The sequence below is a fragment of the Nycticebus coucang genome, chromosome 4, assembly GCF_027406575.1.
Source record: "Nycticebus coucang isolate mNycCou1 chromosome 4, mNycCou1.pri, whole genome shotgun sequence".
NCBI classification, from domain to species: Eukaryota; Metazoa; Chordata; class Mammalia; order Primates; family Lorisidae; genus Nycticebus; species Nycticebus coucang.
The window spans coordinates 10,100,194-10,125,831 of record NC_069783.1 but is presented as its reverse complement, the minus strand read 5'-3'; the positions used below and the strand labels follow the sequence as shown (position 1 = coordinate 10,125,831).

The 25,638-nt window shown below is 44.7% G+C and overlaps 1 protein-coding gene across 1 annotated transcript in view; it reads right to left on the bottom strand.

Moving 5' to 3' along the window:
* GREB1 (growth regulating estrogen receptor binding 1) overlaps positions 1-5,779 on the bottom strand; it is a 62,912-nt gene extending 57,133 nt beyond the window's left edge. Inside the window, exons 1-2 of the mRNA XM_053587290.1 lie at positions 5,551-5,779; positions 1,228-1,347 (exon numbers count right to left, since the gene is read on the bottom strand). Coding sequence (XP_053443265.1) covers positions 1,228-1,347; positions 5,551-5,707 — 277 coding nt within the window. The 5' untranslated portion in view covers positions 5,708-5,779. The remainder of the gene's footprint in view (positions 1-1,227; positions 1,348-5,550) is intronic.
* Between the last annotated feature and the right edge of the window lie 19,859 nt (positions 5,780-25,638).

Genomic DNA, 25,638 nt, shown 5'->3' with positions numbered 1-25,638 from the left:
TTCTGCTCCATAAAGAACCACTGTACTGACTTCCCTTTGCCTAGAAGAACAGCACAGCAAGGGCTGAGTCCCTCCCCTGCCCGCCACCTTGCCAAGGTTAATCCCAGGCCTCCCGGTAGGGCACATGGGATCTCCACAAACCTCCAAGCCCAGCCCTGCATGCTCCAGGCCCTTACCTAAAGAACTGCTAGAAGTTCCCCAAATGGGCTCTATTCTCACCCTTCTAAGCCTTTGCACGTGCTGTTCCCATTGCCTGGGATTTCCCAGCTTCCCCCACTGCCATAATGGCAAACTTCTACCAATTATCCAAAACCCAGATAAAGGACTGTCTCCTCCAGGAAGCCTTCCCAAACTCCACCAGTGCTAGAGGCCTGTCCTCTGCTCCCATGCACCCCTGCCTGCCCCTACCCCAGCACTCTCCACACTGTGCAAAGCATCTGCCCCCCCCCCCAGATAGCTCCTCATCAAACCAGGTGCTCTCATACCATTTATTTCCATATTTCCAGATCAAGGACTCGATAATTAATTAATGCTTCCATATTTCTAGACTAAGGGCTTGATACTAATGCTTTATAATGAATTTAAAATAATTAACACCCCTCCCCCCAAAATGCTATGGTGTCAGCACAGGTGAACTTACTAACAGTCAGAGAGGCCATCGGCTAGTGGGTGGCGAAGCAAGGGCTCCAGCAGCCTGAATGCAGAGCACAGCTCTCAGCATAGGACTGAGCTGCCACCCCAGCCAGCTTCCCCAGGCCTCATTTCCTCAGCGGCAAAACAGGAATAACACCATTATTTTGCAGGGCGCCTGAGGTAACATGTGTGTTCTTGTTCAACAATAAAACACTGATAAATGTGAAAGATTATTCCTCCTGATCAGTTCACAGTTAGACACGCCATGCAAGCAAGCCTGGGTAGGGAAACATATTCCAGTCTTCAAACAACCAGCACAGAACAATGAATGCTTGCCCCCCCCACCCCCAGTTTGCCCTCATAAACTGAGGCTGTCCAAAGAGTGGCAGAGAGGCTGTGGGCCTGCTTGAGCACCCCCTGGCGCGGTGTCTCCAGAGCTGCCCCTTCGGACAGGCAGGCCGCAGCCCACAGCACTGCTCACTCCTCAGGGGCATAGTGCAGGAAGCAAGGACCCAGTAGCACACAACCATAGGCCTGGCCACTGCCGGGCTGTGCCCCCCAGATGGGGACTCTGGGGGTGCCCAGCCATCTCACCGTCTGTGGTGCAGCAGCCCTCGGGGGGAGGGTGCAGCTGGCAAGGATTCGGGAGACTGTTCGGCTCCAGCCCTCCTTCTCCTCCTTCCTCCTCGTCCTCATTGTCTGCTCGGCCACCACCTAGACGTGGAGATGAAGAGTGATGAGCGAGGCAGGGCCGGCCACTCTGGGGGATCCTCGGGCTCAGGAGGGCACAGGACCACGGGAACAATCCAGACAGAGTTCCACTCACAGCTGACAAGCACTTAGCCAATCCTAGCCAGTAAACAACTGGTCCTTACAAACACCCCGTCGGGGAGGCATTATCATCCTTCTTTGCTTACTAGAGGGAGAAGCTGAGGCTCACTCACGCGGTACACAGACTCAGCCTGGCCTCATGACTTCATGTCCAGGTTCATGTCTGTTTCACCGCCACAGCTGCACGCATGCTAGGGGCTCATACATACACAAGTGCTCCGTAAGGACTGAGCACAATGGCTGCCCACAGTAGGCCCTCCAGAGGTATTGGTGTGGGAGGCCCCACGGTGTATGACACAGACTGTTTTTTTATAAATTAGGAAACTGAGAATCAGAGAGACCCAGTGACTGGGCCACAGCTCTTCACCTAACTGCCCAGCAGCACAGCCTGTCTCCTCCAGGAAGCCTTCCCAAACTCTACCAGTGCTAGAGGCCTGTCCTCTGCTCCCATGCGCCCCTGATCCCATGTTGTGTCTGATGCCCGAGCTGATGTTCTCACCACTGAACTGCACGGCTTAGTTTAGGAGACAAAATATTACCATAGGTGCCACAAACTGCCTTTCCATAGTGGGAAAGAGCCGTCAAACTGTAGGTTGCTGAGCATCTGATCCTGCATCTTTAAGACAAGGCAGTTAATCCAAAAGAATCCTAAGGTCACTGTGGGCTGTGATAGTCTACATGGGAAACACGGTCCTCAGAGTTGCACAGGGTCCCAGATGTGATTTAAACAGCTCGGTGCACCAGGAGTGTAGCCTCACAATGGCTGCCTGTGGGCCAAAGAGGCAGAAAACAACACTTCAAGCAGGTGGGGATGGTGACTTTGGGAGGTCGCAGCGGAAGCAAAGCAAGGATTCCTGATATCTCAGCCTTTCTGGGCCTAGAGGACACAGAGGTGACAGGAAGACTGTAAAAAGATCACCCACGGGAGGGAGACAGGATAAATTCCTGAGCCTCCCTCCAATGCTTTCTTCCTGTCATTAAATGCAGGCGCCTCCAGGTTTTAGCAAAAAAAAAAAAAGGTGACCCCAGGCGCCAGCAAGGCAATGCAGGGCCCCACCTGGGTGGCACAGAAGACTGTGAAATCCACTCTCATCTCTGGGCCAGGACTCCAGAGACTCAGAAGTGGGTGGCCTAGACACCAACAGTCAGAGTGAAAAAAGGAGAGAAAATCTGATGGCAAACAAAACAAGCAGCCCTCAAAGCCCCAGACTTCAGAGCTGAGGGTGCACACGGGAATGCCTGCGCGTTATTCTGCTAAAGCAACAAGAACAGGAATTCAGACTCTGAGAAAGAATGAAAGAGGGGAGTCTCAGGCTTCAGAAAGTCAAAGAAAGAGCTGGACATCCAGTCCGTAAGGAAGCAGGATTACAGGTCAAAGGTCCGCATCAGACATCCCCAGGCCTTTGATGGGCCCCAGCCCCAGAGCAGACTGAACCAGGCGTGTTTACTGAGCTCTGCCCACAGGATGAAAGCTGTAAAACTGCATTAGACAGAATCAACCAGCTTGGGAGCTGAAAACCATAATAATAAAACGCAGAAACTCAGAGCCCCTGACTCCACAAAGTATGTACAAGGCTAGTCATTTTAAAGCTTACATTCAACTTGGTTCTCCTTCCTTGAGAAGAAACTGCAGGATCTTCTGAGTGGGTGGGATTACAGAAATTTACCTGTTTAATTGATATATTTATCCCAAAATGCTGGGGTAGTTTTTGTTTCATTGGTCTTTCTTAAAAAAAAAAAAAAAAAAGGAATCAATAATGTACAAAAGGTCCTTCCCCTAGAAGGAGGTAGTGGGTAAGAACTCTAATCCAGAGGACAAAGTAATAAGACCCCCGCTAAATCTCCCTCAACAAACACATGCCGTGTTAACAGATCCAAGGGGTGTTTAGTATACTGGCACCCTGGTCGTAAAAATCATTAATGGTATTGTCTGAGGAAGGCAAGAAATAAGATAAGAGACCCTGACAGACGGACAAAACGAGATAGGGCCTAGACGAGTGCCAAGTTTTATGCCACAGAAACAGGGGCTCGGGCTGAGTGCTTGGTTTATGACGACATTTAGCAAACCAAAAGAATCTGTCCCTTCCCACCAGTCCCCTAAACCCCCTTCTTTTCCTGCACTAAAACAACCAAAATCTCAGGGGATTTCTATGTGCTAGACAAAGGGGAAAAACCACAGAGCGGGCTTGTTTGGTTTACAGACCAACGTGGAAGCTGAACAAGGCTGCTGGCAGCTGGCAGGGAGCCTCCACAGCCAGCAAAACAGGGATGTAGAGACTGAGCCTCAAAGCTGTCCCTGGAAAGTGCCATCATGTCAAGCAGCAGAGAAGGGCATCCTGAGCACTCAGACAGCCTCCCAAGGAGGAGGTGAGACAGAGGAGGCCTGTCAAATCTTCAAACAGGAGCAAAAGCTGATTAGGAGTCCTCAGAGTCTCCCCTGCTCCCACTCCCCAGGTGGGCAGCCCCAGCCCACTTAATCACCAATCCGCCTCCTTTTTATCTCAGAGCTGCCAAAGCTGAGCTGCAAACATTGCTCAGGCGCTTCTGTTACACTTCCAGCAAACCAGTCTCAAATCCTCCCAAATCATGGGATTTAATTACTTTGGGGGTAAAAACACTTTGCTGATTTTAAGGTAACATCCAAAGGCACTAAATCATCATCATTACTATTATTAATTTACCATTAGCAACAAAGCTTTTGATACCATTAAGAAGTTAAGGATGGCCACACACATCCCACGAAAGTCTTACAACCCGCCCAAACCACAGGCTCTCCAGTCATTTTTTAACTCCCCACAATGTCACAGTAATGTGTTCTGTGCCAGAAAACATTAGCACTTTCAATGTGAATACCAGAGAATTATTACTCTTCCTAGTTCATAGTTTTGACCACAGTCTCATTTCTCTCAGACTCAGATCCAGTCCTGCCAGGTCTTTAGAGGGAATATTTGCAAGGTTGATTTAGAAAGGACATTTTAAACAGTTACACAGGAATGTCTCCCTGCTAGAATCAGGAACTGTCACACGTCACACGAGCTGGAACACAAGCACCACTGTGCCTTTTTTATGCTCTACTGTTTCCCACACAGTCACGTGCACTCACATGCTCATATGGACTCACACACTCATGCCCACTTATGTGCACTTGCACACATGTGCTCACACTCACATGCACTCACACATGCACACGTTTATGCATTCACACTCATACACTCACACACATGCACACATTGATGCACTTGCACACTCATGAACACACTCACGCATTTGCACACTGATATGCACTCACACACATGCACATACTCATATGACCTCATACTACGTACATGCACACACATACAAGATCATCTCTGGCATCCCGAAGGCTTTCTTGTTTAATTTGAGTTAACTAACCACGGCCCCTTTTCACTTCAATAACTTCAATCATAATAGGTACACTAACAAAAAGAACTTCCAGAACAGGAGCTGTCTCATACCACAGATAGCTGAGAGGTTATATGTACATACACGGCTATAAAAAAACATCATTTTATTCTCTGGATAATTAAGTAAACCCTTAAGTCGTCCCCATGCCTGAAGGTATTTTGTTTCTTCTTGGAATATGTTCAATTCATAAGGGTTTGCTCTTGGTTTTTAAAAGTTCCTAGAGGGCTTCCGTACCTGTTATCACAAAGAGAATTTGCCTTGACTACTTGGCAAAGATATGGCCATGAATCACAGGACACAAAGAAAAACTATATAGCAGGGGCCAATGCATGTTAAAATTTCTTGCTTATCCAAATGAAAATATCAAACCTCCCACTAGTAAGAGTGTAAGCAACACCCAATTCAGAAAAATTTGCTCTCCTTCATTTCTCCTGCTAATTCAATGAATAATTTTTTTCCTCGCAACTTTACAACAAAAACTTATTTTAATTTCACCCAAGTAAGAACTTGTATGCAACTTTCTTTTTCTAAGAATTCTTTTATGCTAGACTCAACATTTTCTACACAGAGCAGAAGAGCAAATAACTTCAAGCTCTGTTGCTCACATCAAAGTGCACACAGTAAAAGAAAGAATCAAAAGAAAGAAAAAAGGCATCCTACCTTCCAGAGAGGCAAGGTGCTGCTCAGCTTCCAGGTACAGCTGGGAGAAGATGGGCCTGGGTACCAGGTTGTTGGAGCGCAGGGAGGCCTCAATGGAGTTGTGCAAGACCTCTTCAAACCGGGTCGTCTTCAGCTGTCCAGCATAAGAATTCCCCATCTTCTAAAGAGAGGATGGAGCCTGCTTTTTAAAATGGCATTTCAGTTTTGATGAAAAAGACTGACGCCACACACAAAGCCCAATGTAGAAGGAAAAACAGCTGCAAAGTGGAAGGGCCGTGTGGCCTCCACTCAGCAAAGACCGGGAGAGGGCGGCTGTCCTCAAGCTCCAGTGACTGCCAGGCAATTACAGGAAGTTATGTAAGTAACAGCTTTCTCTCATTTAGCACTCAGCATGGCCCTACACCTTTCAGAATATGCCTCTGGAAACTGCCTGTTCACCATCCTCCAGTTCACGAGACACCCCCCTCTCCTTTCCCAGAGACGCGACCCTGCCCCCAAGGCTCCCAGAGAAATGGCGTTCCATTTTCCATGACCCGCAGACCACATAGGATGTTTGTGAGGGCAACGGAGCAATCCACGGCAGCCAGTCCCCAGATTTCAGGGTCACAGGAGTCAGCCTCCCTCACTTTCTCAGGAGGTGGGCTAGCAGATTTTTCATCATTGCCTTTTCTGGTAAAAGGCTGATTATGAGCATTCTTCCTTTAAAATGTTTCTTACTGCCCTGCGTGTTTCCATGACACAAGTAATGCAAAATTACATCTGAAAAGCTTGGAAATGTGGAAATTAGAGAAGAGGATGGGAAAGCAAGAGAAAATCATTGATATTTCTAACCCCTAAAATAACCATTGTGGGTTTTTTTCCCCAGAGCAGCTTAGTTAGTAAATGATTTACTGTCATACAGTCAATTTCAGAACACTTTCATCACCCCCAAAAGAAAGCCACGGCGCATCACTGCCTAGGGCAACCCCTCCAGCCAGAGGCAACAACTAATTTATTTTCTGTCTCTATAAGTTTGCCTATTCTGGAACATTTTGTATAAATGGAACCATTCATGATAAGGTCTTTTTGACTGGGCTTTTTCACTTAGCGCAATGTTCTCAGGATCCATCTGCACTGCAGCATGAATCAGCACTTCATTCCCTCTGATGTTCCGCGGCTTTCTTTCCAGACGTCATTCTCTTCTGAACTTGCGGGCAGAAGGGATGGGGATTAAAGTCTCAGAATTTCAATCATTCTATCTAATACATCTTTTCACTTGGCATAAACATTTCATTCAAGTACTTTTAAAACTGTTGTCCTGGCTGCATAATACTCCACGGGATAAAAAACGCTAATAGTTGCTCAGATATTTCCCTAATCATATGTACAGTTAGATTTCTATCTTCAGGCCTTCCCAAGAACAGGTAAAAAGATGTACATCCCTAATGCTTTCTGTTTATTTTCTATTTTGTTAAGTGTAGCTCTATTTCCTTTTGGTTTGATTTGTTGTACATTTTCCAGACTTTTTCAAATAATTACTTTATTATCACCTTTACTTTTCATCTTAACAACAAAGATGCTGAAGGCTATGCTATGGGGCATAGGGTTAGTATAAAGGGTTCTCCTTTTCATTTCTGTCTAGACAGATTATGATCTTTCTTCCTTTTGATACTTTCTTCCATCCAATAATTAACTTGGAGCGTTTGTTTAATTCTAAATAGTCAAGATTTGGGCAAGAGGTGGGGTCAACCTCATATCCTTTATTTCTGCTTTCATTATAATCAAGGTCGTGGTCTTTAGAAACTCCACTTTTTACAATTGTAAGATTTCTTTTTGCCATGTCAGCCAGAATTTTGCAGATATGAGAAAAGAAGATATCTTCAAGGGATGGAAGGAGATAGATTATTCAATTATTCTATATTCTTATATATTTGCTATCTATCATACTATTAATTTTCAAAGCAGCATTCAACTTATAAAATAACACAAGATGTGTTGCCCACACTGAAATAGCCACAGGATGTCGGTTTTCTTCCTCTTCCGCCCCACATACGCTGCTTATGTGGCTGGCCCCACCAGCCAGGCAAAATCTCACACACTACCTCAGCTCAAGGCATGTGTGATATATCCCCCTCATCCTTGTTCTGCTGGTGGCAGGGCAGTTTCAAAATGTCATCCTTGATGCCCTCGAGGAGCTCTGGTTTGCCTCCTGAAGGTACAGGGAGCTGGCGCTGTCACACTGATTCTCTGCCCCTGTTGTAAGGAAGGGTCAGCCTTACCTCCTCCAACTAAAAGTAAATGGAAACCATTAAACCCTTCCTGAGAGTGGCCATAGGGCCCCTTGGCCAGACTCTGCCTACAGCCCCAGGGAACTGAGCTGAGTTGGATTGCTTCAGGAATTAGCCTCAACAAAAAGAAAGTGCTGCTGAAAGAAAGGGGGCAGGTGGGGGCAGGGAGGCCTCGGGGCCCTCTCGCCAGCTTTTTTCCTGACTGCTGTACACTTCACCACACCACTGAGGAGTTCCTGCCGCACGGGGGGGTATGTGCGTTGCTCTCGAGCCAGACACTGTGGATTAATGACGTCACAGACACCTCCTGTTTCTACAGCACCTTTGTTTGAGGAGCTTAAGGCACACAGGAAGAAGCTGTAAGTCAGGCCCTATGGAATTGTGCCCTGTGAACAAAAGAACACAGTGGGGCTCTTCGGACCTGTCCCAAGGTCCTGTCCAACTCAGGTGCCCTCGGGACTCCATGGTGGAGACACACTGGTGTCTAACGTAGACAGTGCAATGAAGGGGAAGAAGTAAAACTAAGTCATCATCGGGCCACTGTGCGCAGGCGCTGGGGACATGCCTCACTCAATACGTGTGGTACCCACAGGGGGCAGTGTTATGAAGCTCATGTTCCAGATGATAAATTCAAATCACAGAGACTCATAACCTAAAGGAACTCTTGTTGAAGGAGAACAAACAGAATGGGGTCGGGGGGAGAGAAGCAGAGTGGGGGAGAAGCAAAAAAGACCACAGCAAAGAAGAGATTCCACACTCAAAAACATGGAAATCTTGTTTTATAGCCCTAAGCAAACATCAAAGTTTTAATTCCATACGTGAACAGTGCCATAGGAAACATGCCAGTTTGTGTATTGCGACGCAGGTGAAATCACACCGTTTAAGTACACCCTGGTAAATAAGAACAAGGCTGACACGTGGAAAACAGCACTAAAAGCTGTGGCCTGTTTGTTATTACCTATTGGACTATATCCAAATAGTGTGGTACACGTATACCACAGTTAATCCATTCCTGAGTCGATGGGCATTCAAGTTGTTTCCACATCTTGGCAACTGTAAATTAAGCTGCAATAAACAGTCTGTTGCAAATGTCCTTATGATAAAAGGATTTTTTTTCTTCTGGGTAGATGCCCAGTTGTGGGACTGAAGGGTCAAATAGGAAGTCTAATTAGAGTTCTTTGAGGATTGGGTCTTAATTTCAGATGAGGACGGGACACTAGCTGTGTGTCTTCAGACAGGTCCAATATGTAAAAGGGGGATAAAGAAATAACTACAAGACAAAGCTGGTGCCAGGATTAAATTAGATAATTCTTGTGGAAATGCTTACCAGGGTGTTCTTTCTTGGATACCAATCCGTAGTCTGCCATGATCTTCAGTTGGGTTCGCCGGAGATTCCATACAATGTCCACTGTCCTATTCTTATACTTTATGTTTTATGTTTTATTTTCTTTAGGAACATAAAACTCAAGAACATCTTGAGTAATAAGCAGTAGCTACTATTTATCAGAACCACTCGGTGCACTTTTCTTTGTTTACATTTGTAGTTTTCTGTCACTCTCATTACAGCCCTAAAACATAGGAATTAGGTTCTCGTTTTGCACATCAGGAAATTGGTGGTGAGTGACATGAAAGGGACTTGTCCAAGGTCACACATTTGGGGCAATTTTAGACTATCCCATGATGGCCCTAAGTGTGTGAATTTTTACTTTCCATGAAGCTGGTGACTTCAAGTTGTTTTTTTTAAATCATAGTTAGAAGCTACAGTAAAACTTTGGTTAGAAGGTTGTCTCAGACTATTTCTTAATGGTGCTTTACCCAAGGGGACTGCCATTAACGAGAAAAAAGACACATCTCTGGCCAGGCAGAGAAAACTGAGAGCATTCTAAGTCTGTGGCCTGAAGACCTGTCCACAGCACTGAGGCCAGTGAGCAACCCTGCTCTGCAGGAGGACGGCAACACAACGCCCGGCTCCTCCTGGGCCTGGGGCCGCCCAGCCTCCCTGCACCCCCTCCCACTCCGGCCCTAACACCCAGGGGCTCCTCCCTGGAGACTAAAGCAGGAGACTTCCCACTCAGCCCATTCAAAGCAAAATACTCCTGAAGTGATCTTTTCCCTTTTTCCTTCCTTTCTTTCCTTCCCTCCCTCCTCCTTCCTTCCTCTTTTTCTTTCTTTGCTTTGCTTTTCTCTCTCTCTTCGTAGACCATGTATAAATACCATAGAATAGAATAGAATGTCCAAAGGCTTACCCAAGAGGTGGAAAATTCATTTGTCTTAAAAGCTTGCCCAACACTTACAGGAAACTTAGCATTATATATCCCGTTCCAATCTAGGTCCCTAATTACTTCCGTGCACCTCTCACCCTGTCTCTTATCAATCAAGGAGGCACTTCTGTCTAAGCCCCCAGGCCCAGTCTGTCAACAACTGGGATTGAATTCTTGGAAAGGACTGGAACTCACTTCCTGAGATAATCCTTGGCTCTGGGTACTCCTGAGGGCTGCGCACTTACCATTTTGCTCTAAATAAATAAATAAAGCCATGACCTACCTCTGTTGCATCTACCTCAGATCCAGGTCCTCCCCTCCCTACTGCCCACAGAAGGCTCAGTTAATTCCTAGACAGTCACCAACACAAGAACATCCAGTACCACACATCACTGGTTCAACCCCGGCACACATGGCCACTGAGCCCGACAGTGTGCTGAGACCACATTGCCCCACAGTTCTCAGTCCAGTTAGATCAATGTCCAGTTAGGTCAAAGCCTACAGGGCACTCAGAGAGGGCCCTGTAGGTCCTTTTAAGTTAGAAGATAATAAACCTCTCAGTATCATTAAACTTTATCAAATTCAAGAAATTTTTCAAACTTGGTGCCTTGTAAAGTGCTTATAATGTCTGCTATTATGGTAAAAGCAGGTACTTTGGAATCAGACCATATGGGTTTGATTCATGGTTATGTTTCTTTCAAGCTGTGTGTTCTTGGGCATGTTAATTAACCTCTCTGAACCTTCATTTCCTCATCTATAAAATGGGGATAATAAGAACAACCTTACAGAGTTGTAGTGAAGACTAAATAACATTCATAAGAGAGCTGACATGTAACAGATTACCATAAGTTCTAGTTTCCTCTCTAAAATTGGCACTGGCCAGGCATGGTGGTTCATACCTGTAATGCTAGTACTCTGGGAGGCCCACAAAGGAGGATCACTTGAGATCAGGAGTTCAAGACCTGCCTGAGCAAAGTGAGACTCCATGTCTACTAAATACAGGAAAAAAAAAAATTAGCCAGGCATTGTGGCACGCACCTGTACTTCCCAACTACTCAGAGGCTGAGGCAGGAGGATCGCTTAAGCCCAGGAGTTTGAGATTGCTGTGAGTGAGGCTAACACCACGGCATTCTAGCCTGGGCAACAGAGTAAGACTCTGTCTCAAAAACAAATAAATAAATAAAATTGGAATGACTGCTTTTAATTCTAACTTCTAGATGCTAACCAGAGACTTAATTATTAATCTTAACTTAATCTGCTTAATCTTAATTTTATTCCTCATACCCCAATGGAAATAAACTTTCAGCTTCCTTATGAGTAACCACTTGCAACAGGCCTCTCCAAGTGGGTATCATTCAGGCTCTTACCCTTCTTTCCTCTTAACCATCCCCCACTCCCCAACTAAACTTAAAGGGATTATTCTAGTTACCTCTTTATTTCCCATGGTGCCTGGGACATGGCAGATCCCCAGGAAATAATCTCTGGAAGAAGAAAAAGAGGAAGACCACCTGTCTAAGGTTATGATGAGAACTATAAAGAAAGTGTGGTCCTGCTCTTGACAGGGCAGACGCTAAAGCCACACGTGCACCCAATAAACACATCTGAGGTTTTAGTTAGGGCCTCCAGGACGCCATCCCTATTATACTTTCAGAAAACTTATTAGCTGATTCCCCAGGTCTTACCTAAACTCACGTTATTGGTTCTGCTGCAATCAAAGTCAGAGGGAAGCCCTTCCTACAGGCATCAAGGTACAAGATGTGCACTTTTCTTCTTTCCGGGTGAATACACCGCTGCTCAGAGGGCCCCGTCTGTGCCCATTCTTTCCTCAGCTTATACCTAAACCAAACAAACTACTCTCGCTTCTGCCCCTCCCCACACACAAACACACAAGTGTTCTCCGTGCACCTCCCTGGGCTCCGAGTTTGCTCTCTGAGACCACAGAGAGCATATCCCTGCCTATGGCAGCCCCAGAGACTGAGCCGCTGGATGCAGCGAGGAAGCCCACTCATCTCCCCATGCTGCCTGCTCCCCGCCAAGGCCAGAACAGCTTCTCACAGGAGTCCATCTGCAAGGGACCAGCTCAGGCTCCTGGAGCAGAGACAGCTGTGGGCCTTTTGGGGGTTGGGGTCCAAGTTCAGATAGCCATATCTGTCCCAAGCCATAGGCCAACAACTTCTGGCCTGTTCTGTGCCTGCTCTGTGGGAAGAATAGAATACTCCTCTTCAGGAATCATGATTTCGCCTTAAACCAAATTAAACACTTACATAATATAAGTTGGATACGTGGCAGAAATATTTCATTCTCACTTGAAGCTAAGAATGAAAGTGAAATAGACCTGACCCCTGCGCTGAAGAACCTCACGGTTATCCTAGAAATGCAGGTGGGCAACGTCATGCAAAACACAGTAGCATGTGTAGTAGAAGGGAGAGGAAAATTCCATCAGGCCAACCTCAGAAAGGGCTCAACCTCACAGGACAAGCACAGGCTTGCCCACTGCGAAGGAAGAAGGGCCTTCTGGGCACACGGTGGACATGCATGCAGGCTTGCCTGGGGCGACACCTCACTGTACAGCTAGGGACACAAGTCCTTCCAGATGCCTAAGCATGAGTGGTATGGGGTGGAAGGTTGGGGGTGTGGGTGGAGGGCAGCGAGGGGGCCAGTTACACCTAAAGCGTTTGGAATTAACCCTATAGAGCCACGAAAGCATTTTCAGCAGGACTGGTGAGACTGTATGCGAGACTACTTAGGCTTTCTGAGGAAGGCCTACAGGAGAATACTGCCCTATGCTAAGACTCGGGGAGGACAGAAAGACTGCTGCTTATGGAGGATGTGGGACAGGATGGGCCAAGTGACTCCTGGCTTTGGAAAGAGTAGGATGTGGTAGTGTCACTGAAATACAGAAAATGACAGCATGGGAGTCTGAGGAGGCAGCTGGTGAGTAGGGTAGGCCACGTGTGCAGACCCTCCAGGCTGGCCAAGTGTGCAGAGCCCCAGGCCAGCCACGTGTGCAGACCCTCCAGGCTGGCCAAGTGTGCAGAGCCCCAGGCCAGGCCCATGCTAACCACTCATTCACTTCCAGAGTCCCTGGAGCCACCTCTGCACAAAGCCTCATGTGCTCTGGTCCCCTTACCTAGAGAAGTAGCCGTGATAGGAACAGCCATGCTCAGGGTCAAGGCTGCAAGAGCGCACCCCTGGCCTCGGAGTCAGGCTGCAGGAGCGCAACCCCAGCCTCAGTCAGGCTGCAGGAGTACATTCCCGGCCTCAGAGTCAAGGCTGCAAGAGCGCACCCCTGGCCTTGGAGTCAGGCTGCAGGAGCACACCCCAGCCTCAGAGTCAGGCTGTAGGAGCGCACCCTGGGCGAGTCAGGGTGCAGGAGCACAACCCCAGCCTCAGAGTCAAGGCTGCAGGAGCGCACCCCTTGCCTCGGAGTCAGGTTGCAGGAGTACACCCCCAACCCTGGGTTCTTGGCAGGCCTCCCTTCCCTTCTGTTCACCCAGCTCCTTCTATTCTGGATCACATGCAAAACACACCTCAGACCCTCCAACCTAAGGCTCCATCTCCATTTGCAAGACATCTTCCCCTAGAAGTGGACCTGCTGACCTGGGCCTTTCAGGGCCGTGCAGGAACGTTACAGACACCCCATTTCTCACCAAAACACCCCAAACTCCAGCCATCACTGACCCCTGCTTCTTCCTCTTCCTTCTACCTCCAGCCAGATCCTTACAGGAAGAATACCCTAGCCAACACACAAATACGGTGACTTATTTCTAGTGAGCCCGAAGTTTCAAAAAATAAAACAGAAAAGCAATGCCTTCCCAGGACTGCTTCCTCAACATCACTGTGCTATTCCCAGCAGCACCAAGAATGGCACTGGTGGCACTCCAGTAATGTAGGGACAGTCAGCCCCCCATATATGATATGGCAATAAACTTTGAGACTGCAGGATGGGGTCCTATAAACTCTTTGACGGTCCTCCTGGCAGGAAACGAGGCATTCTAATGTAGATTTCTCTGATCTTCCCTAGAGGAACTCATAAACTCCACAGGTGTTTTTTAAGGAAGAAAAGCTGGGCTGAGAGGTTGACAGGAGTGTCTAATCTGCTTGTCTCTCCAACTGAGACTGCCTGGCCTGCAGCCACAGCCCAGCCCCGACCTGCTCCAACATCTGTTCCCAGAATGTCAGAGCTTTTAGAGGATGTCTTTAAGTGCTCTCGAAAGGAACTACAAAGCAATCAGCTATGTCCCCTCCAATTTCAGTAAGAACTGAATGGGAGGGAAGGACATTCAGAATAAAGCCAGTGAAGAGTTTCCAGGAAGAAGAAACTACTGAAAAACTTCTCACCAGAACCATCCAGGCAGGGTCCAAAACGTGTTCTGAATCTCCTTAGCCTGCCACCCACAAGACACTCGCAGCTGCTTTTGTGTCCAACTCGTACAAAGCTAATCATCTGCTACCCCTTTAGATACCATTGCAAACGATAAAAATAAAGATGCTAATTCATGTAGTGGACTTCCTCAGTTCACACCTAATTAAGCCTAATACTTTCCCATTAGTTTAATTAACACAGGCCACAGCTGTCTTCATATTAAGCAAAAAGCCAACACAGACCTCTCCAACCCCACAGCGGGTGCTCGCTCCCAAAGTCAGATGCACCATACCTTACCAAAAGCTGGTCATGCCAGGCACCCCCTGAACCAACCAGCCAAGAGCAGCTAAGCCCAGCAAAGGGGAAAGTGTGTGGAGCTCCCGCCTCCAGCTGCGCCTTTGATCTGCTGCAGGAGGACGCGTGGGGTGCGGAATGCCCCGCTGCAGCTGGCTTGGGTCGGCCTGACACTGTGGCTCGGCAGCTCCTGCCAAGCCAGTGGGGGGGAAAGGGTGCAGAGCTAGTGTGTGCTCAGCAGTAGCCTTTCCAAGCCAAGCTTCATCTGCCCCCAGCGCCTGCTGGGTCAGATGGCAAATGCCACAATCATGTATTCTTGGCCCTGAAGTGTTTTTCTGGGTCAGAGTGCTCTCCACACAGGTACATACCAATCCATCTGTCTAATCACCAGCAGTTAAACTGATTTTTTTTTTAAACAACATGAAAGTTTTTGTACTTTGAGTGGAACCATGTACCCTCGTGCAGAGAACAAAGGGTCAGGAGAAGAACACCACAGGAGGTGGTCAGCTTCAGCCTGTTTTGCCTCCTAATGACCACGGGCACAGCGCTGATGGATGACGGGAAAGTAAGCACGCGCCCCTCAACACAACCACTTCCATGAAAACTCGCCTGAGAATCGCCGGACATATGTTCTTAAACTTCTTTCATTTAAATCATTTTACCACTATGGAAATCGTCAAGAAAGCACCAGCTCTTATCCAGAGTTTTCTATATCTGTAAGAGTTGCAATCAACTCTTACAAATCCAGGACTCCTGATCAAATCCTAATTGAGACAAGAAAGAAAAGAAAATGAGAGCCCACTCCATTTGTGCTAAATACCTTTGATTTATATCTTCTTGCTAGGTTCTGTCCTGCGAAGATGACTTGAATATGACCCAGGGGTTCCCAATTTCATCTACCTTTTGAGACAAACGCTAAATTTATTTTTGTTGGTGTCCAGAAATTCTCAGCTATTTCTGGGCCAAGTGCTACAGGGTAGAAGGAAGAGCCCCAAGTGGCAGACCTGTTCCTATCTAGGCTGAGCAACGTCTCCCTAGAAAGAGCAGGTGGAGACCCCCCTGCCCCTTCTTAGCCAGGGCTGGGCCAGCGCCCCCTAGTGGCTTAGCTTGATCTGCAGTTCAGAATCTGGGACCAACATCAGCCCGGAGGACACGGGGTCCAGAGAGAAGGGCCACTGCGTACTACCTTCTGCTCCTCAGAGCGCTGTCTGTAATGGTAGGAAAATGGAAACTACGGAAATGCCCCCCAAAAGAAGGTTTACTGCAGTCTGCCATATCCACGCACACAAAAGCTATGTGCATGGAGAGTTCGTAAGTGACAAATATACTCAGCATTCAGCTAGGTACATGTACGCATAGGCAGAACTTGTAGATCATTTTATATTGTTATATGTGTACATACATATATAAAATATTACATAATGTGATTTACTTTTTTAGAAAAGGGGAGAAGATAGGGAGTTTAAGCAATAGAGCTTTTAAAAGGATGGGCTCTTGGCCCAGGCTTGGGTTTGAATCCTGACTTACTGGGTATTAAACCTTACTGAATTGTTAAGTGCCTCGGTTTCCCCAATCTGAAAGTGGGATAAAAATACCTGCTTCTTCAGATTGCTGTGTGAATTTGTTGAATTACTACTCATAGGATGCGTAGACCAGAGCCTGGCATGTATGTAATATCTGCTACCCACATCAGAATAACAGTAACAACAACTATCATTACTAAGCTCTCTACCTAAGAGCAAATAAAAAGTGTAGAAGGGACTGAAAGAAAGTGTTAAAACGGTTTCCTCTGAGTGAAAGAATTCAAGGGGGTTTTATGCTTATTTAATCTGTGCTACAATTTGCTAATGTTTTTAAATTGATGTGAGTTGTTATTACCATGAGGAGAAAATTAGTGAAGATGTGCTTTCATTAGGTCTGAATTACTATGGCTTTCAACTGACTATGTCTTCCTATTAGTGACAAAATAGACTTTTGATGTGAAAATAACATTGAGGTACCAAAATAGGGGAGACCTCATCCCCAATGTTAGCTCTGCATGAAGGTTTGAGTGTGCATCTTCCTGCTAAAGTTAAAGCTAAAACTCTTGCTCAATGGCCATATAGCTCCTTGCCATAAGTGCCTTTTTTTTATTCCATATAAAATGCCATTCTCCCCTGGCCAAACCCTCTGCACATTAAACACAACAATTGCAGACAGACACAGCTACCAAACAGATGGCCAACTGTAGTCTTGGAGGCTGAGATGCATTGGCTTTTGTTTTTTGTTTCTTGTTGTTTTTGTTTTGTCTGACCACAAAAGCTACAAGCATTGACTTTCAAAATGCAGAAAAGTCTCTACCTACCCAACAAAATGTTCTACAGATCATGACAAACACCATTAACAAATAAATGTGCCATGGCTTTTACAAAATGTTTCCCTGAGAGGTTTCCAGACCACTCTATAAAGGGAGACAAAGCTTTACGGAACACATTGTTGATGGTGCTGCCGACCAGGCACACTTCCACATCTCACAGTACCATCTCTGCACACGCTGTGTGCTCCGTCGGCTGAAAAAGCCCTTACAGCCCATTCATGACATGAACTCCTACTCATCCTTCAAGACCCAGTTGAAGCACCTCTTCTCTTGGGTGGTGGTCCTGGCCTCCCTAACCTCCTCTGAGCTCTTCTTCCTTGTGTCTCTGTCATTCCTTGTGCAGGTGACCATGCTTTCATTTCTCTCCCAGAACCACCAAAGCCTGTGTGATTCCATCTCCCCTACTGCGGTGGCATCTCCATGAGATCAGAGAACGTGGATATGCACCCAACACCACTCACAGTGCCTGCCAAATATAAGGTGTTTGATAACAGTCTACTGGCAAAGTAGTGCTTGCGTTTTATTGAGAAAAAAATCAAAGCACTCAAGGCAACAAGAGGAAGAATACAAACACTTCAGATATCTAGATCTAGGCAAAATATAGAAATCCTACAGATTTAGTGGGAATAGCCAGGAAGTTGGGAAAGGTAAAGAATTCAGCCAAACCATTTCAGTCAACAAATGCATTATTTCTCTGTTATTTATTTATCATCGTTGAGGAAGGATGATTGTTTGAGGCCAGGAGTTCAAAGCCAGCCTGAGCTAGAAAAACACCCCCTTTCTACAAAAATACAGAAAAATGAGCCGGGTGTGGTAGTGCACACCTATAGTCCCAGCTAACTCGGGAGGCTGAGGCAGAAAGATCACTTAAGTCCAGGAGTTAAGGCTGCAGTGAGCTGGGCTGACACCATGGCACTCTAGCCTCAGCAACAAAGCAAGACAGTGTCTCAGAAAAGTGGGGGCCGGAGGATGAAACCTAAAAACAACACCCAGAAGAAGAACAAAAGAAACACCACCAAAGCAATCGGAGAAAATCCATGGCTGTAGAATTTTTTGAAAACCCTAATTACTGTCCTCAGAGATTGGGGTCCACACTCTTATTTCCCACCCAACCCATTCACTGAGGAACTCTCAAAAGTCAGAGGGGCAGACCTTGCAGCCAAGCCAGTCCATCCGGCGTTACTGCTGAGGGACTGGTGGCGAACCTGGAGAGCTGTGCAGGGCAGCAGGGGCAGGGGCACGCACTCTCCAACAGAATAATAGATATTCTATTATGTTCCCATACACAGGCCGTTCTGCTAAGACGGGTGTTTTCAAACTGCATATTTGTACCAACAGGTTGACACATTACAGAACATTCTGGACACCTTGCGAGTTTTGTTTGTGCTCAGGAGTGATTTCCTCTGCAAGAAACACAAAGGTGAATGCAAAAAAAAAGTACCAGTTGTACCTGGTACCTCGTGAGCAGTGGAGGCATGTACAAAACACACACACACCACACATACCACACGCACCACACACATACACACACGGCACACTCACGCACACATGTGCACATGCACACACACACCCCCAGCTTCCTCCAGTCACCGCTCATGTGATCTGGTGTGAGGCATTTCCATGGGATTCCAGACCTTCCAGAACTCTGTTCGTCTCTGAGTTTCCTGCACTTCGCTGAAATGCACAAGTAACCACCCTCCTATCCCTCACTTCCCACACAAAATTCCAATTTTCTTAGCAAGGTAAATTTACCGCTGTATTTATGTTCTTCTTAACCATTTAGCAAGTTTAAAACTGTGCTACCCTTTTCATTAGATTTTTACTTTTAAAAAAAGTGTCCTTAATACAGTTTATGAGAGGGGGGCGCCTGTGGCTCAAGGAGTAGGGCGCCGGTCCCATATAGCAGAGGCGGCAGGTTCAAACCTAGCCCCGGCCAAAAAAAAACCACAAAAAAAAAAGAATACAGTTTATGAGTGTTACGGCCTTAACTCCATATTCTCCATAAACCCTGTGGGTTTTATTGCATAATCTTGCATTGTGCAATGAAAGATTCCTAGGAACACACATGTCATGTTACAGCAGAAAGTGACTATTTAGCTACATTTCTGCACACACGTTAAAAAATGTTTTAGGACTTCCTCTGACCCCTGGGGCAGGGAGGAGCATGGAGAAGTGTTCCTAGGCAGGTTAATTTTCAAGCAATAAGGAAAAAAAGAGAATCAATATTTAACTTTCTAAGAATAAATGAGCACTTATCACTTTATTCTTGCTAATGTTGACTCATTAACAATGATAGTTTCTACATGCTTAATGGTATGCTGATTCTGGTTTGGAAAATATGGTCCCCACAAATGAATGTCACGCAATCACTTCTAGTTCATCATTTCTGGCTCCCCCAAAACTTTCATTGCCTGCCTGGCTTTTTGCCTCAACTGACTGAACTGGAACCTCTTCCAAGGGTAACACCAGTTGTTGGGTTTTGTTGCTATTAAAAACATCTGTATATTATCCATTTCTTTTTCCTCTGTGAAATACAAAGTAAAATCCAAACATAAATAATGAAATTTTCATTCCTGGCTTTTGTTTATGAGAAAGTAGCCAAGTGCCAGAGAAGGCATGGAAGGGCCCACATGCTTGGGCTCCAACGGCCCCCTCCTCACCCACCTGTTAGCTGCGTTCCTTGGCCAGGCTCCAGTTTCCTCAGCCCTAAATTGAGATAACAATGCTTGCTTCAAAGTTGACTTCATGAGGATTAAATAAGATAATGTAGTTAAAGCATTTGGCACAGTGACTGGCACTTAAAAAGTATTTTTCCACTTACCTCTTTTTATTTTTTGAGGACTAGTGATCTTTTGCTGGTGATAAACATATTCCCTCATCACTCTGGTGTTAGTTGCCTACACTGAAATCCTTTCCCCTCTCCTCCTGATCTGTTTGAATTTGGGGCTTAAAAATTGCAAAAATTAATCAAAACTTTTTTTGTGTGTGTGGTTTTTGGCCGGGGCTAGGTTTGAACCCGCCACCTCCGGCATATGGGACCGGCGCCCTACTCCTTGAGCCACAGGCACCACCCGGTACAAAACTTCTTAACACTTGGCACAAACTCTCTGGGCTCATGTTGGTGTCTCTTTTTGCCTTTCTCTTCCACTAGTTTGCAATCATTCATTCCTTCATTCATTCCTCCACTCAACAAACATGCATCGGCTCCTGGTATATACTGGGTAAGTCACTTAACTTCCCCGAGCTTCAGTTTTCTCAGCAAAAGGAGAATAAAACACTTTTTTGTAAGGCTGTTGGAAGCCTTTAAATGACATCAGGACTCTAAAGTACCTTTTCCAATGCCTGGTGTACACTGGATGCTCCACAAAGGATCACTTTGATCTGTGTCATCAGGATGAAAATGAACAAACCACAACCTGCCATCACAGAGCTTCAGCCCAGGTAACGTAAAGACTCTTTCCACTGACAAGCACATTCGCTGCTGGAAAGATCTGCAAACCTCTCTCTTCCCACATACCCAAACTGGCTTGAGCAAATGTTTCACTGGCTACAAAACAATGAGTCTGATTATGGATGCATATAACTGAAAAAACACCAAGCTTGCTTGGGTATGATTCATCATTGTCTGCCGCAGTAATTAGAAGTATTTTGGTTGGTTCTAGGTCAGAATGACCCAGTTACCACGCTTTTTTTTCACTGCTAAAGATCATAGTGAACCTTCTAACAAGAACTAAAGGCTTAGGAAAAGATAACTACTTTGTGGCTTTTGCTCAAAGTACAGATGTCATCATCTCTGCCCTGAAGAAGTGGGCCCTGATTAAGGAAACCATTAACACTTGTTTTTTTTTATTTTATTGGACACAACTGAACAGAGTATAATTTTCATGGACCTCCCCCTCAGGACTGATCTCCTAGAAAGCTGTCTTACCCTTCTGTTTCCGCAGCACCTATCACAAATAACTACTGGGGTTATTTTATTGATGAAGTGTTCCTTGGTAGGTTAACTTTCAAGCAATGAGAAAAAAGAGAATTAATGATCCCAAATATCTCATCTTTACTCAACTCTCCAGAAATAAATTAACATTTCCCACTTGATTCTTGCTAATGTTGACCCATTAGCAATGATAGTTTCTACATATTTGACATATTCGAATGACAAAACATAAGAAATAAAAGTAGAAAGCAGAGAAAGTATACATAAGGAGAGTGGGCTATATCATTCACAGCCTTAGCACCCCACCTAATGGTGATTTTTTTTTAAATGCATGTAAAGAAAGACTGGAAGAAAATATGCTAAAATGTTAACAGTCGATAGTTTAGGAACTAAAATTATGGAGAATTTTCTTCTTCTTCTTAATCTTCTGTGTTTTTTTAATTTTTTACAAATGATCACATGCAGTTTTTATAAAACAGCTTTTTGGGAAGAAATTATAATCATGAAATTCTATCAAACTTGAGTCCACTTCTATGGGAACAGTTGAAAGGGCCTGACTGCTGGAATGACACCAACCTGGCTCTGCCAATCTCCAGCAGGCAAGTCACCTAACCTCTAAAAAATTAGCCTTGGGTCAGGCTCACTGGCTCATGCTCATAATCTCAGCACTTTGGGAGGCCACGTCAGGAAGATCTCTTGAAGCCAGGCATCTGATACCAGCCTGAGCAACATAGTAAGACCCTGTCTGTACAAAAAGTAGAAAAAACTAGCCAGGCATGGTGATACACAACTGCAGTCCCAACTACTCAGGGACTTGAGGGAGGAGGCTAAGGGGGGAGGATCACACAGACCCACTTGCATTTTCAAAACAAGGACCACATCACTGTCTTCAAAGCCCTCTAGTCCTCTTCATCTGTCCCAATCCCCTAGAAACCAGCATTCTGAATTTAATGTTTATTGTCCCCTTTTCTTCATAATTTTAACAAAATTTTCACTCTAATTATAACTGAACTTTAACCTAAAGTTAGATTCTTTAACCTCAAGAATCACCTGAGTGTCTTATTAAAATGCAGATTCCGTTTCAGAGGGTCTAGGCTAGAGCCCTTCAGAAATTTAGCATTTCTTTCTTTTCTTTTTGTTTTGAGACAGAGTCTCAAGCTGTCGCCCTGGGTAGAGTGCCATGATGGCACAGCTCACAGCAACCTCAAACTCTTGGGCTTAAGTGATTCTCTTGCCTCAGCCTCCCAAGTAGCTGGGACTACAAGCGCCTGCCACAACACCCAGCTATTTTGTTGTTGTTGTTGCAGTTGTCATTGTTGTTTTAGCTGGCCTGGGCTCGGCTCGAACTCTCCAGCCTTGGTGTATGTGGCAGGAGCCCTACCTACTGAGCTATGGGTGCTGGCCCAGAAATTCAGCATTTCTAACAAGCTAATTACCTTTACGTTAATTTAACCTTTAACCTAAGCAACATGTTGTTCCATTTTTACATTTCTGAACTTTATGTGAAAGGACTCATACTGCACAATTTTCCTCAATACAATGTTCCTGATGCTCCTCTGTGATGTTGCCTCTATCTGTGAGGCATTTGCTTCCAATAGCATTTTATTGTGTAAGTATGCCTCAATGTATTAGTCCAAGTTAATTAATGGCTATGTGAGTTATTTCAAGTCCATTTTCTGTGTTTTTACAATACAAATTACACTCCTATAAACATAGACCATCTTCTGTTATGTGGGTCGCGAGACTACCATGTAACTCTAAGGGGCGCCCTTCATGCTGTAGGCTACGTAAGCAGTGTCCTCTAAAGCAAAGGGGTTGGGCCAACCTGTGTCCTATCATTGGTTAAATAAATGTTCTGGTTATTCCGCAACCATACTCACCCTTCTTAGACTTTTTAATTTTTGCTAATCTGGTGGGTATGAAAAGGTATCTCATTGTTTTAACTTGCATTTCTCATGTTCATTAACTATTTCTTATTCTCTTCCAAATTCCTAAACTATCCTTTCAGTTTATCTTACCAAACCAAAAGAAATTTCTGTGGTTATTAATATCTCACCTTTACTTTGTTTTTGTCCCCAGCCTATATATATTCTGATTTCTTTTTACTGTTTTGTACAGTTTTTCCCCCAGTGGGGCTGAGGGGTACCCATCTCTCTTCACAAGTATAACACAGATTTGTCAATGTCACTACTTTCAATACTTTTTATAATTTCTTTCCATTATTTTCAAATTAGGCATATTCTTTGAATCCTGGTGAATGGAAACTCTCAAAGCCATTGTGGGCAAAACATATGTAAGCCAAGAGAAAAATGGAAATAATTAAGTCTTCTATTTTTTGAAAATAATAAAATTGTATACTGCAATACAATACTGCACTTCTAATAACCACAATTGCATTTTAATAATGTTGAGAGCTGCCAAAGCCAGCTGGAAAAAAAATGCCAAGGGCTAATTCTTTATTCAGTTTAATTAATGGATGACTTCTAATCTAAAAAAGTCATTCTTTTTAGAATAAATGTTTATGGGTAGCAAAGATAAAAGGTGAAATTTAACAAATGTACATCATTTCATAAGAGTATTGACATTAAACTGTCATTTATGTAAGGTCTGACAATCCAGTTCATAAACCAAGCACTGTGAGCTTACATTGCTTACACTGTACAAACAAGTCAGTAAGGTTTCATAACCTTAGTATATCAGTATCTCACAGCTGTGTCCATGCTGTGGTAGACATGTGGTAGTGTCTTGCTGAGTCGTGTTCACTATTGCTGTTACATGTTTTTGCGTTGTACAATAACAGTTCTAATAGTCATCCAGAAAAAGAGTTCCAAAATTACTTTGAAGGGGTGTGGACTAGGCACTGGTATCAGAGCATAGTCTCCCAAGGGGAATACCTCAAAGGGGACCACAGTGATATTCAACAAAGAGGTATGTAGCATTTTCCAGGATGAGTTTATGAATTTAATTGCAAGATACTCATGTAATAAAGTCTTCTCCTTCATGGATAGATTTGAAAGAGATTTCTGCCACTAACTTTCAGGTGAATGTGGATTTGAAGTAGACATAAAGTGACAGAAAGGCCTCCATCCTTGAAAAGTCATCATCTTTCTGTTCTATCAGAACAGTGGACCCCTGAGACTTTGTAATCTGCTCCACACACACAGAAGCAAACACATGAATTCAGGGCCCTTTCCCATGTGGACAACCAAAATCAGGAGTGCCCAGACATTGCTGTTTTCTTCAGTATGTTTCACATCTAATGAAATTTGATTTTACAATCTGAGAAAGACTAATCTGAGATCTTGTGTGTTTATTCCACAATTATTTGTCAATGTTACAAGAAAATAAGGCTTCAAAAAAGTTACAGGAAAGGAAAATTAAGGGACGTGGGGATATCTATAGATCTTAAAGCAGTTTTGGAATTTGTATTAGCAAAAAAATGTGGCAGACTTTGTTAGACTATTTTTAAAATCAGGACTAGGTAGTATGCCCTCTGAGCCCATCCTACACTTGCCCTTGGAGCATCCATCACACCAACAATTCGTGCTTCAGGACCATGAACTTCTAAGGGCAAAGACAATAACTGTTCTGTTTATTACAGAATCTCCAGAGTTCAGCCAGTGCTTGGCTGCCTCCAGTAATCCCTCCTGATGGAATGAATGAGTGCAGACCTGCTATTTAGACAGGCTGGTCATCAGGAAAGATAGTCCAAGAGACATGCTATCCAGCCAACTCACCAGGTGCCCAAAGTATCAAATTTCACCACAAAGCATTTTTAACCCCATTAGCCTGGTTCCTAATGGTCACATTCCCAGAGCTGTGCTGTAATACTATCTATTACAACCTTGTTCTGCTTCCAAAACTATTATGGAAAATAGCCCTATAGAACTGGCTTTGGAGTTTGCTAAAAAGAAATTTAAGTCCACCATATTATTTATAGGAGGTTCACAACAAAAGTTAATCTTGAGAATTTAATGTCAAGGGGAAAACGTTCTTTCCCCTGAAGAACGGGCACGCTTCTTCCTTTCTGATAGTATGACTTTTAGCACTTATAACTTCCTCATTTTGTTTTGAACACCAGATAGTGATAAGTGCATATAAAAAATATGCAATTGGGTCTAACTTCATCCTTTTGTATGTGGCTATCCAGCTGACCCCAAACCACCTTTTAAAAATATTATTATTTCCACATTTCATTGTCTTAGCAACCTTGTCAAAAGTCAATTGACTGTAAATATGAGAGTTTATTTTCGGAATCTCAATTCTATTCCATTGACCTGTAAGTTTATCTTTATGACAGAATTATACTTTTTGAATACTATAGCTTTGTGGTATGTTTTGAAATCAAGAAGTATGAATACCCCAAACTTGGTCTCTTTTTCAATATTATGTTGACTATTTGAGTTCCCTTGAATTTCCATATGAATTGTAGTTTGCTAATTTCTGCAGAGGAGCTACCTGACAAAGTCTTACTTTATAAGCAAGGTGGAGTGCAATGGTGTCATTGTAGCTCACTGTAGCCTCAAACTCCTGGGCCCGAGCGATCCCCCATCTCAACCCCCTAAGTAGCTACCCTGTTTCCCCGAAAATAAGACATCCTCCGAAAATAA